The following is a 13,443-nucleotide window of genomic DNA, read 5'->3' as shown; positions in this document are numbered from 1 at the left end:
TTAGACAGAGGACTAATGACAAATGGATCTCTGTGGCTGCATTTACCAAAGAATCTTAGGTGGTCTTGACAGATGTCCAAAAGACTCCTGGTTAAGACCAGCTCTTAAGGTTGAATTTTACAGTATCAAGTCAAATACCCCCTGTCCTTTTTTCCTGTAATCACAACAAAGACCAGGCACAATGGGCTCTTGTATTCTCTATACAACTCAGTCAAGTGTAAAGATGAGATCTGATGTAGAAAATCTTTCCCAAAAGAATGCCAATTCTCTTTTTATGAACAGAAGGAAAAGTGAATGAAAATAAGAAACTTCAAATCTTCCAAGTTTATCCAGGTTTAACTTCTCAGAGAAGGTATATCATGTATATTAAGCAGATATCCACACATACTTTGGTTTGAGCAATTAATCCAAAACTAAATGGGTTAAGTAAAATCTGTACAGAAATCATAAAGTTTAAATATAAAACTTCACTACAAATACTAAAGTAGAGGCACTTGTTGAATAATAGATGCCATGGAAAACTGGAATAAGTCCAGAGAATTAATGGCTGGAGGTTATTATTTAGCAGTAAAATACCAACATGCTCATTGCTTTTAAGGAATGCTAGGATTATAGGGTTGAGTAAAGAAAACAGAAGTTTCTATCCTGAAAATCTTTATTCAAGCCAAGATAAGTTAGGCACTCTGAAGATACAACTTTAAAATATAAAATAAAATAAACCCTCCAAAGTCTAAACTTTTCCACAGATTTACTGACTCACCTGAACCGAAAGTCAAAGTAAGTCAGTATCCAGGAAGTTAAGCACCAAAATCTATTTCCCTAGGATTCAGAGTACAAGTCAGACTACTGTGCCACCTGCTGAGCGCCATCTCCTTCATACAACTAATCACAGGTCCTTTTATGTTCAGGAGGCAGCTCAGTGAAGTGTAAATAACATTCACAAGTTACTAACTCAGAAGACCAGAGCCTGAATCCCAATTCTAGAACTTAGAAGTTTTATGGCCATAGGCAAACATTTATTTAAACTTTATATGCCTAAACATTTTCATCTGAAAATTGAGATAATGCTCCTATTGTTGCTAGGAAAGTACTTGAGAAATCTTAAAGTCATAATAAATGTTATTTGTATCTATTTACTTTCATGTTAACATTCTGTTAAAAAGGGAAAAGAGGGGGTAACAGGGAAAACTTAGTGACTAAAAAAAGTCATATAAGTTGTGACAAAAACACCAACTATTAAACTGAAAGTCACATGACAGAAACAGAATTTGAAAGCCAGAAAAAGATCTCAGAGATAATTATTCAAGTTCAAGGGAGCAGCTAGATGGCATAGTAAAGTACCAGCCCTGGAGCCAGGAGGACCTGAGTTCAAATCCAACCTCAGACCCCTAATAATTACCTAGCTGTGTGACCTTGGACAAGAGTCACTTAACCTCACTGCCTTAAATGAATAAATAAAATTAAGTCCCATTTCCTCAATTTCCAAATTAAGAAACAGGTTTCACAAGTCATCTGGCTAAGTACTGCCAAAACTATAAACAGCACTCATTTCACTATGACAGGGAGGGCTCTTTCTGTCACACCACCCCATTTTCAATAGATTTAAATTGCTCCCTTAGAATCCTTAAAAGATGGGCAAAAAAACCCACTCAAGGTTGAAAAATAGGTCTAATAAATGTCTACACAGATTGCCAAAAGAAATGAGAAAAATTGGCACAGAGATTATGTGCTAATGTTCACATATAAAAATTATCTGCGTCTTTTATCATCAAAAAAAGTATGCTGAAATTAAGATGTGAGAACTTCCTAACCAGTGACTGTAATTAAGTAACATTTCCTGGAATATACAATGAGGCACTGCAAAAAAAGATTTCAAGGGAAAGTAATCAAACCTAAGGGTCTACATAATTCCTAATTTAAAAATAAGAGGGAGAAAAGATATGATTTCACAATGGATTATCAGAAAATTAAGTTATAAAAGAATCACAGAATTGAAGCCTGAAGGAACCTAAGAGATACTGTCTGATTTTTGTATAAAGGAGCCATTAAGGCAGAGAAAATTCAATGATTTTCCCTGAAATGACACTGCTCATGTAAACACTTTAAAGTCAATTTTTACTTCTATAAAAACATGTCATTAGTCTTTGCTCACCTGTGAATTGTAAAGACTGAAACAGTTCCCTGTTTGGACCATGTCCTCACTGTGCACAGTGTCCTTCCACAAACTTTGGTCATTACTGCATGAATAGGAATTTAGAGTTGAGAGCCCTGGTTTGACCTGTTTAAAAACAAGCAATTAGCAAAACACTGAAACAGAGCTACTGTGATCACCTATGATTAAATTACAGCAGTTAAAAGAGGGCAATCAGGTGGTCACCTAAACAAAAATCATCATCAGTCCAACCTCCTACTTCTAGGAAACTAACTATTCCATTCAATTAAACATTAACTTCAAAATCAACATCTCCAAGTTAATAAGCATATATACTCATAAGTTTTATCTAATGAAACATTTCTCAATCACCTGTTTCAAAGCACTAGAGAGTTGAAAATTTCCCCAAAGTTTTCTCCTAGTATTAGGAACCAGAGGCACTAAAAGTAACAATGATAAAATAATATGAAGCGAGGAGCACATTCTAGTACTGCTTTCTGGGATTTTAGTCTCTGCTCCAAGATTTGTAACCTAGAAGAATCTAAATTTTCTAAGGACAAGAGTTCTTTCATTTCTCAACTATGTATCCCCAAGGCCTAGAACTTTCTGTTTGCTGAACTGAATTTATCCTGGGCCAGACCAGTATGTACCTCAATTCTATCTAAAGTCTGTACTAAATACCTCACCCACACCTGCTCTGCCAGAGGCCGGGCTTGAAAGCAGGGCTTCCAAGCAGGGCTTCCTGACATCAAGGCTATTTACTCTAACCTCAAGGGCAAGCACAATAACATCAATGTTCAGCAGGAAAAACACCCTGAACTTATGGCTTATTATTACCTCATGGTTGCAAATCACGCAGCAAACTGTAAAGTGCTAGAAAATAGGAGCTATGATCAAATATATGTGCTGGGAAGTGGGGAATGTTTTTAAAACTGAAAGTTAAAATGCAACTTTTTTTATTTCCAAGGTAATGTTTCAAAGTCTTTCAAGCATTACCAAAAAGAAAAAAGTATTTATTTCCTAATGGACTTTAATTCAAAAAGCACATTTCCACATAACTACATTTAATTTTTAATCAAGCTAATAAGGATTTTGCCAATAAGAAATAAACTGTTTGGCAGCACAAGTAAGAAAATATAAAAAAATTATAAACAAAAGAATACATTTGGAAAAGTAGATACACTTAGTAAGAAGTGATTAAAGTAGTTTTCTCTAACTTCCTTTGGACCTCCAAAAGCCCATTAAACTCATTAATCCCGAGGCAAGGAGATGCTGGCAGACAAAGGGGCTAAAAAAACAACTCCTTCAGGTCAGTTGGCCAGCTTCCACAGGATTACTTGGAGAAAGACAAACTTTTTATATGCCCCAGCTATCAAAAAAACAGCAGTTAAGAATGAAGAGGGACAAAAGTCCAAACATGGGAGAGGGTATTTGCTAAGCATTCATAATCAATTAGCATCCCCCTTTCCTCCCCCACCCCCACTGTAATCACCACACCAAGATTCCACAAAAAATACCCTGGCCCCACAGCAAAACAGGGAAAGCACAGTCTCCTGGGCTTCCAGCAGCCTGGTCCGGGGTTGGCCAGCTCTCCAGGACTAAGGCAGAGTGGCCTGGTGTGGCCTGATGGTCCAGACTTCGAGGTTCCCCTTCACCACGTATCCAGAGGAATTATCAGGCAGCAGTGGAGGCGACCCAGGGAGGAGGGCAGAGGCAGCCAGAGCCCAGAGTCCTGACCTATGGAAACTGTTGCCAAGCTATGGTCGGCGTCCCTCCACCCTGCCTCGTCCGTCCCCCTAGAAGTCGAGGAACAGGAAATACTCGAGCTCCTCAGGCTGGGGGAGGCTTCCTAGGGGGTACAGCCCCTAGGCCAGGCCTCCTGAACTCCCAGACTAGTGGCTCTACCCCCCCCCACAGAGAACACGTCCGGTGAGTCACTGCCGGAGTCAAAGAAGCAGAAAATCTAAATGCAGTATAAATATGCTTGAATAAGAAGCAGAAAATCTAAATGCAGTATAAATATGCTTGAATACTCTAGGATGAAATGATCTCTCCTTCCTCTGAATCTATACAACCAATCATCTTTAATGGGTTCAAAATAGAACTCATAGTATTTTCTCTACTCCAAATTTTCCTTATTGACAGAAACTCCACACTTCCTATCCATTGTAATCTTGGGGGTCATTTTTGAATTTTCTCTCCCTCACTTTCCATGCTTCCCCAATCTATCTACATATATTGTAGGCCTTTTTCCAGAAGGCTCTGAAAAAGCCATCCTAGCAGGCAGCATACCCTGTGTCTGTTTGAATAGTCAAGTTTAACAGTCAGGCTTTATAACTAGAAGGGACCTCATCTATTTTACAGTTGAGGAAACTGAGCCCCAGGGAGCTTAAATGACTTGTCCCAGGTTACAGAAATAGGAAGTGGGTCGTTAAGGCTGGCCCTAACGACCCTGGAGTCTTTTCATCTTTAGATGGGACACAGCAAGGGCCACATAATTAATATAAAGCACTCAAAATGTGAATTCATTAAGTCAACTGTTTTGTTTATCGAGTGTTTGGTGGTAGCAGGTACACACAGTGACTAAGATACAAAGGCCTAGTCCTTGGGCAACTTAAATCTAGGAACAACAAATACATAAACATATATATATTTAGTATAAAAGTATATTGGTTACATCAAAAAAAAAAATCAGAGACCTGGATCCCTGAAGCCTGGTCCTCCTGCTCCTTATCAAATCTCTCTTTGGGTTTCACTTTCCTCAACTTTAAAATCAAAGAAGGAGGAATGGTTCCCCCTTCCTTAATGGGAAATCAGACTAGAATAAGTAGCATGAAAAGGGACTTCTAAACCACAGGTTAATGAATTTATTTTAGCCTTGGCCCTGGAGTCAGGAGGAGCTGAGTTCAAATGCAACCTCGGACACTTAAGAATGGCCTAGTTGTGTGACCTTGAGCAAGTCACTTAACCCCATTGCCTGGCCAAAAAAAAACAACACAATAAAAAAAGAACTTATTTAGATTTTGCTGGAATAATGTGATCAGAACTATGTATTAAAAAGAAAACCTGTAGTTGTGGGGGGAGAAGAGAACAGGAATTGGGGAGGGGGATGAGGGAATGGGTTAGGAAGTTATTGAAATAATCCAGTAGAGGAGGTAGGAACTAAGTCTGAATGGTGGCAGCAGGTGGTGCAGCTAGGTGGTGCAATGGATAGAGCACTGGCCTTGAAATCAGGAGGATAGGAATTCAAATCCTGCCTTTGATACTTACTAGCTATGTGACCTTGGGCAAGTCACTTAACCCTAATTGCCTTGGATCCAGGACCATCTCCAGTCATCCCGATTCATATCTGGCCACTGGACGAGAGTGAGAATGGTGACTTAGCACAGCCTCCCCCCCACTCAATTTTTGCCAATTCACATGCTTGTTATAGCATCACCAGCCTGTTGTCCTGGTTTTCTTTGAAAACGAAGGACAGGGGCGGCTAGGTGGCATAGTGGATAAAGCACCAGCCTTGGAGTCAGGAGTACCTGGGCTCAAATACGGTCTCAAAAGAAATAAATGCTTAGAAGGTCATCTAAAAGTCTGGGCACTGACACCTCCTGGGGAAGAAGTGACAGGACCTCGGATTTACCCTTAGCACTATTAAATGCAGGAACTCTGCCTACCATGGTTATCCCATACAAAAAGAATAATACCAAATCCCAATGTAACCCTGTTCAGATAGCACTGGGATTACTCTGTCTCCTAAGGAGCACCTCCCATCCAACCTCCAGTGAAGAGTGGTGATTACCAACAATCAGGAAGATTGCTGACCAGGCTCAAGGAAATGTCAACTGCTGCTTTTAGGGGATTACCGACCCCCCCACAGATGCTGGGCCAGCCTAATTTTAGATGTGCCTGGAACTGAAGTTCTAAATAAAAACAGTGAACTTGTGTTGGTTCAATTTTCCTTTTAAATGTTTTCCTGATTCAGTTTTGCCTATTCTTTTCTTGATACCAAGTAAATGTACATGGATTTTGTTTTTAAAAGGTTCAAAGGGGTGAGTCAATCTTTTTTTTTTTATACAAGGAATCATACATGCCAAATATTTCTACTCCACATTTATTTAACTATTAAAAAAAGGAAAGAAATCTAAGAGTTTCCCTGTGGTGAGACAGTATGTAATATAATGGAAAGCACCAAATTTAGAGTCCAGAAGCCTCAGATCAAAGCCCATCTCTGATACTTAAAAGTTCAAGACACCTCTCTGTTTCCAAGTCTCTTCATAGCAAAATGAAGATAGTAATATGTGCACAAGACAAAAGCTGTAAGCCTTAAATCTACAGAAATGTAAGTTTATGGCAGACGGATTTATACTGGGGAAATGAGAGGATACCAGTCAGCATTATCCTATTTTCCAATCAGTATGGTTTCTTAATCCTCTGATTCAAAAGACTAGTTATTTTTTCCATCCAATATAGTTCTGTCTCCACTTGAAATTTCCAGAGGCAGTGGAAAACTGCTTTAATTCAAAATTTCCCAAAATATAGTTAATAATCCTTTGCATTTACTGCTTTCATACTAAAATGATCTCAATTTAGTGTAACTAGTAGCACCAACATTATTAATCCCATTTAAAGAGAGGAAACAAAGGGTTGGATAGCAAGTTGATGGAACTGTTATCCCCCAGAAGGATAAAGGTATCATCTGCCACAGCATATCAACCTTTCACAATTAAATCTGATCTCTATAATTTCATCCTACTCTCAAATTCTAGAAACCACATGTTCATTCATTCAAGTAACTTTTAATACAAATAGAGCATTTGTTCTAAGTCTAAGTGATAAAAAAAAAAGGCAGTCCATGCCTGCAAGGAATTACAAAATACAACAAACAGATGTTTATCTTAATAATAACCTTTATCTGTAACAAAGTCTGTGAGCTAGGCAGAAATATCTACAGAGTCAAGGGAAAGTCTTCATGAAAGGTTGAGGTGGTAGCTCACTGGAACATGTTCTCTGTAAATGACTAAAGGAGAACATCAGGATGAACTTGTTTCCATTGATGAGTTGGAGTTTTTTGGTGTTTGGTTTTTTCCAAGGCTATGGGATTAAATGACTTGCCCAAGGTCACAAAGCTAAGTAAATGTCTTTAGTTGGCTATGAACTCTGGTCCTCCTGACTTCAGGGCCGGTACTCTATTCACTGCACCTCCTAGCTACCCATGAGTGATAAGTTCTTAAAGCATGACCTAAAGCACAACCTAAAGTTTAGAGTCCTAGACTTGCCAATTTTTTCCAGTCCCTTGTGTCTCTAACTGCTCTCTTCAAAGTTATAAATGATCTTTTAGTTGCCAAATCCAACAGCATTCTTTTCAATCCACATTCTCTTCAACTTTTCTGCAGCCTTTGATACTCAGGATCACCTTCTCCTCCTCCTAATCTCTTCTCCAGATTTTTCAGGATACCACATTTTCCTGGCTCTCCTCCTACCTATCTGACCCATCCTTCTCAGTCTCTGGTAGATCCTCCTTCAGATCAGTCTTTAAACATAGGTGTTCCCCAGGATTCTGGCCTGGGGCCTCTTCTCTTCTCTGTATTACTTCACTAGGTGATCTTTCATGCATTTAATTATCTCTATACTGATGATTTTCAGTTTTGAAAATCCTGCCCCAAACAGGGCAGGAGACCTTCAGTCTCACACCTACAAAGGACTTCTAGACATGTTCAATAGACACCTCAAACTCAATGTCTAAAACAGAACTCATTATCTTTCCCCCTAAACTTTCCTATTAGCACCATCTTCTCTCTTACTATAGTGGGCAACACCACCCTCTCCCAGACTTGGGGCGGAGAAATTATCCTTGACTCCTCACTCTCATCATCCCCACCATTTCCAATCTGTTGTGAAGGTCTGTTAATTTCACCTTTTCAACATCTAATATGGCATCATTTGATGTGGCCTCCAATTGGATGAAGGTCCTCGTTTCATGCCTACCTCAAATCTCTCTCGCTCCAATCCATCCTCCAGTCTCCTAAGTGATTTTCATAAAGAACAGCTCCAACAAATCTCCTTTCTACTCAATAAACTCCAAGGTTCCCTATTGCAACTAGGATCAAAACACACAAAATCCTCTGACATTCAAAGCCATTCACAAACCACCTTCTTCAGGCTTGAGGAGAGGAGTTTTCCTTGACTCCTCACTATCATCACCTCTAACCACTGGAGCTATTCAAGTGAAAGTTGAACAAGTTGTCTGAGATACTACAGAATGGATTCCTCTTCAAGGACATGTGTATTAGATGCTTTCAAAGGTCACTGTTAACTCTGAGAATATATAAGTGACATGAATTGTTTTTAAATAGCCAATAAAAGCAAAAAGGAGGTATTCTTAAAGATACATTTGCTAGGGGTGGCTAGGTGGCGCAGTAGATAAAGCACCAGCCCTGGAATCAGGAGTACCTGGGTTCAAATCTAGTCTCAGACACTTAATAATTACCTAGCTGTGTTGCCTTAAGCAAGTCATTTTAACCCCATTGCCTTGCAAAAAAAAAAAAACCTAAAAAAAATACAAGTCATTTCCCAATTGATAAATGGTCAAAAGATAATCAACAATTTTTCAGATGAAGAAAAGTTATCTATAGTCTTATTAAAAGAGCAAATTATAACAACTCTGAAGTATCACCTCACACCTATCAGATTGGTCTATATGACAAAAAAAGTAAAATGATCAATACTGGAGAAGATTTGAGAAAACTGAGACACTAATGCACTAGTGGTGGGGTTATGAACCGATCCAACCTTTATGGAGAGTAATTTGGAACTAGGACCAAAGGACAATAAAATTGTCCATATCCTTTGATCCAGAACTACCATGACTAGGTCTATATCCCAAAGAGATCAGAAGAAAGGGGGGGGGGGGGGAACCTGTACAAAAATATTTATAGCACTTTTTTAAAATGGCAAAGAATTGGAAAATGAGGGGAGGCTCATCAATTGAGGAATGGCTGAAACAAATTATGATATATGACTGTGAGGAGAGTACTATTATTCTGTAAGAAATTATGTATGAAGGGAGCCAGGTGGCACAGTGGATAGAGCTCTGGAGTCAGGAGGACCTGAGTTCAAATTTGATCTCAGACACTTAATAATTGCCTAGTTGTATGACTTTGAGTAAGTCACTTAACCCCATTGCCTTAAAAAAGAAATTATATATGGACAAACTTCAGAAAAGCCTAAAGAGACTGCATGAACTGATGCTGAGTGAAGTGAGTGGAACCACAATATTGTACATATGGACCACAACATTGTGTGATGATCAGCCATGGTGATTTGCTCTTTTTCAGCAGTTCAATGATCAAAGGCAATTCTAAAGGACTTTTAATGGAAAATACCAGAGAAGGAAGTGTATAAAGTCTGAATACAGACCAAAGAATACTCTTTTCAATCTTCAAAATTTGTTTTATGTTTAATGTTTTCCCTCTCTCATGGTTGTTTTTTCCTTTTGTTTTGATTCTCCTTTTACAACATGATTAACATGGAAATATGTTTAATATAGCTATATATGTATAATTTATATTGAATTTCTGGATGTCAAGGGGAAGAAGGAAAGGAGGGAAGAAGAAAAATAGGAAATTCAAAACCTTACAAATGCTATTCTGTATGTTTTGAATGACAAATGTTGAAAACTAGCTTTACATGTAATTGAAAAAATTATAAAAATAAATTTATTTAAAAAAGAAAAAAGATACTAACTATTAAGCTGATAGAGACAGTAATTTAACACCCTTACAGGAATGGGCTCTATTTGTAGAAAGCATTTAAAAGTTAACTACAAACTAACCAAAAGAGGGCAAACTAGAGATTCTGGGAACTTCCAATCTCTCTCTTTCCCAATTATCCCCTCTCATTTAATCTTTACAAAGTCACTAATGCTTGAGGAATTACAGAGAAATCATTATCAGAAATCCTGACAAAAGCAAGGTCACATAATGACAGATTCAGAGTTGATAGAGACGCTGAATATTTAATACAACCCCATAGGACTAGAGAAGATTAACACAAGTAGAGATGAATGGTAAAACCGAGTTCAGACTCCAGCCCTCTCTTCACTACACCACATTGTGACACCTTAGCACTACCTAGTTTGGCAGGTAAGCAATCTTTAAGCAGGAAGAAATCTGTAATTTCAGACTCAAGGGCAAATTCCCTTCTCCTTAAAACACGAATAGTTGCAAACACTTAAATAGCCCCATGCAGTTTTTAAAATATTTTACACATATGATCTCATTTGCTTCTCCAAACAAACCTGTAAAGTAGGCAACTATCACTACCCTCATTATTCAGGTGAACAAATGAGTTCAAAAAAGGCAAGCGGCTTGCTGGCCAGAAGTGACAAAGCTATTAAAACAACTATACTAAGGTCCAGATGATAAGATCCTTCCTATATTTAGAAGAGGAAGGGACCTCAAGCATCTAGTTCCACTCTCTTAATAAAGGAGAAAAATGAAGTCCAACAAAGTTAAACTTGAACCCAGAGTCTCTGAATTCAAATATAGCTTTTTTGGATTCCCCCATAGCTTGATTCCAAATCCAAAGCGATACTTCCCATACTGACAGTCTATGTTTCTTTTCTATCTAGAACTATCCTTCCGAAAGATCATTATAACAGGAAGGGCTGTCCCATGGAAATTATTTGACTTCTCCTGCCTGACCCTAGCAAGCAGAACCAGAGATAACGATGGATATTTCAGAGGCATTATACATGTGAAGTCAGGTGAAACATTTCCATATTAGTCATGATACCCCCCCACACACACCAAAAAGAAAAAAAAGCAAGCACAAAGTATGTTTCGAGTTGTTCAGTTCTCTCTTTGGATAGAAATTTTCGTTCCGAGTCCTTGGGAACCATCTCGGGTAATTGTTATTTGATTATGAAAAGAAGCTGCTAGAAATTCCAGTTGCCTCCAAGCGGGAGGGGCCCCGGCTCGAGGGGGTGTCCCGGAGCTTGCTTTCACGCCTTTGGGCTCCACTTCACACGCCCCCCACGGTCGGGGGGCACGGCGGGCGCTCGGTGCCCGGTGTGTAGTAGGAGACACGAGTGCAGGGGAGATCGGAGCCGAGCCCGAGGCCCCCCCACCTGCCGTTCCAAGTCAAGGACACGCTCCCGCGGCAGCGCTCCGCTCCTCGCCGGGGCCCCGCGGCCCACCCGGCCTCCCGCTCCTCCTCACCTCGGGGTAGCAGTCCCCGGCGGCGGCGGCGTGCGAGGCCACGGGCTCCGCGCTATTGGCCACCATCTCGCTCCCGGCTCCGACTTGGTGCCGGTGCCTGCAGCGCCCGCTCCTCTACGGAGGAGACTCTCGGAAGTCGTGGCAGAGGGAACGCGAGGCCCCGCCCTCTCACTTCCGGGGATGCGCGCGCACTCGTTCTCCCGTTCCCATCCCATCCCGTCGGGCGTCCGTTTCTGCCTGGCTGCGCGCGCACCTCCTCCCCCGCCCCCATCTCGACTCAACTTTTTAGCATCCGGGCTCAGTTTCCCCGCTTCCCGCCGGGCTGCGCGCGCTCCTTGTGTGGCGCGCGGTGTCCGGCGGGTGGGAGTCCGGCGCCTTCACCGCAAGGCCGCCACCAGGCTCGACTCCCAGAGGTGGCCGGTCCCTGCCTTTATCCGGCTGGGGAAACTGAGGCCTGGCAGCGACAGAGCCCCGAAAACTCACCTAGAGTAGCCGGGCCCCCTCTGCGCCACCGCCCCCCACGGGCAAAGGGGCTGACCTCCAACAAGCTCTCATCACACGAGAGCAGCTGCTTAGGACGAACTTGGGGAGATTTGTTTGATTTTCATAACTTTGCTAGGGATGATGACCAAAAAAGTCAACTTAATCATCCAATTAAATGTTCCCATTTTGACCATCTGCAGTTAATATTTAATATGTTGATTTAATAACTTAACAATAATAGCTTAACATCTTTGTACGTTGCTTTACATATATTCTCTCATTTTCACGATAACCCCAAAATGTAGGTAGGTTCTATGCTTAATTTCATTTTAGGCCTAGGTTTTCTTGACGAGTTTCCTCATCTGTATAAAATGAAGGATTTGAACTAGAGGTCTAAGGGAGGCTAAATTCCTCCCAATCCTAATTCAACTGCCTTAAAGGCTTTGCTCAGAGTCTCTCAGCTAGTAAATGCCAAACCCAAGTTTTCCTGAATCCAGGTCTGGTACCATTCAATATCAAAAAGGAATTCTTGTCCGGGACGATGGTCAGCCTAGATCATCCCCTCTGAGATATCTTCCTTCTCTAAAATTCGGGTACTCTGTGATACTGTTAAAATGTCTATTTTCATAGACCACGGGCCCTGGAGTCAGGAGTATCTGAGTTCAAATCCGACTTCAGACACTTAATAATTACCTAGCTGTTCAGCCTTGGGCAAGGCACTTAGCCCCATTGCCTTGCAAAAACTAAAAAAATATATTTTCTACTTCCTTTTTTTCCAGGGGAAAGAAGTTTAAGGCATATATTTGAAGTGAAAGTCATCTTTAAATGATTTTTTCCTAGAGGATTTCCTTAATCCATAACAATAGCTCACATTTCTACTAAGTTTTTTTTAAAGATTTTATTTATTTTGAGTTTTAAATTTTTCCCCTAATCTTACTCCCCCCCCACAGAAGGCAATTTGTCAGTCTTTACATTATTTCCATGGTATACACTGATCCAAATTGAATGTGATGAGAGAGAAATCATATCTTTAAGAAAGAAACAAAGTATAAGAGATAGCAAGATCAGACAATAAGATATCAGGTTTTTTTTTTCTAAATTTAAGGTAATAGCCCTTGGTCTTTGTTCAAACTCCACAGTTCTTTGTCTGGATATAGATGGTATTCTCCATTGCAGACAGCCCCAAATTGTCCCTGATTGTTGCACTGATGGAATGAGCAAATCTATCAAGGATGATCATTGCCCCCATGTTGCTGTTAGGATTCTACAAAGTTTTAAAAAAGTTATAAAACATTTATATAATCATGCATTCTATTATAACCATATAATATAATATGCTATAGTAAATAAAAATGTTATAGCAACATTCCTGCAGTCCTTTGAATTTTACAGAGTGCCATCATCACAACTACCCTAGTATTATCGGACAAGATGGACCTCACCCTCAAAGAGCTGAGGGTCCAAGTCGCCAGGAAACCTGAGAAGGCCACTTCAACCCTAACATTATGAGGGTCTAAATATGCAGTATTATTCCCAGTTTACAGAAGAGAAAATTGAGATTTAGGGAAGTAAAGAGCTAGCCCCAGTTAAGTAAGG

General features: G+C 40.1%; 1 protein-coding gene across 3 annotated transcripts in view; it reads right to left on the bottom strand.

Annotated features, from left to right (window-relative positions):
- Positions 1-11,495, bottom strand: part of LOC141495912 (meiosis-specific coiled-coil domain-containing protein MEIOC-like) — a 47,662-nt gene extending 36,167 nt beyond the window's left edge. The window contains exons 1-2 of one of the 3 annotated variants that reach the window (XM_074197792.1): positions 11,365-11,495; positions 2,153-2,278 (exon numbers count right to left, since the gene is read on the bottom strand). In XM_074197792.1, coding sequence (XP_074053893.1) covers positions 2,153-2,278; positions 11,365-11,430 — 192 coding nt within the window. In that variant the 5' untranslated portion in view covers positions 11,431-11,495. Of the gene's footprint in view, positions 1-2,152; positions 2,279-3,669; positions 11,252-11,364 lie in introns of those variants that run through there. The other 2 variants (XM_074197795.1, XM_074197793.1) reach the window with 2 other exon arrangements.
- Positions 11,496-13,443: the final 1,948 nt, after the last annotated feature.

Source organism: Macrotis lagotis, chromosome 8, assembly GCF_037893015.1.
Source record: "Macrotis lagotis isolate mMagLag1 chromosome 8, bilby.v1.9.chrom.fasta, whole genome shotgun sequence".
Taxonomy (NCBI): domain Eukaryota; kingdom Metazoa; phylum Chordata; class Mammalia; order Peramelemorphia; family Peramelidae; genus Macrotis; species Macrotis lagotis.
Note: the sequence above shows the minus strand (reverse complement) of the source record. Positions and strands in the feature narration are given on the sequence as shown.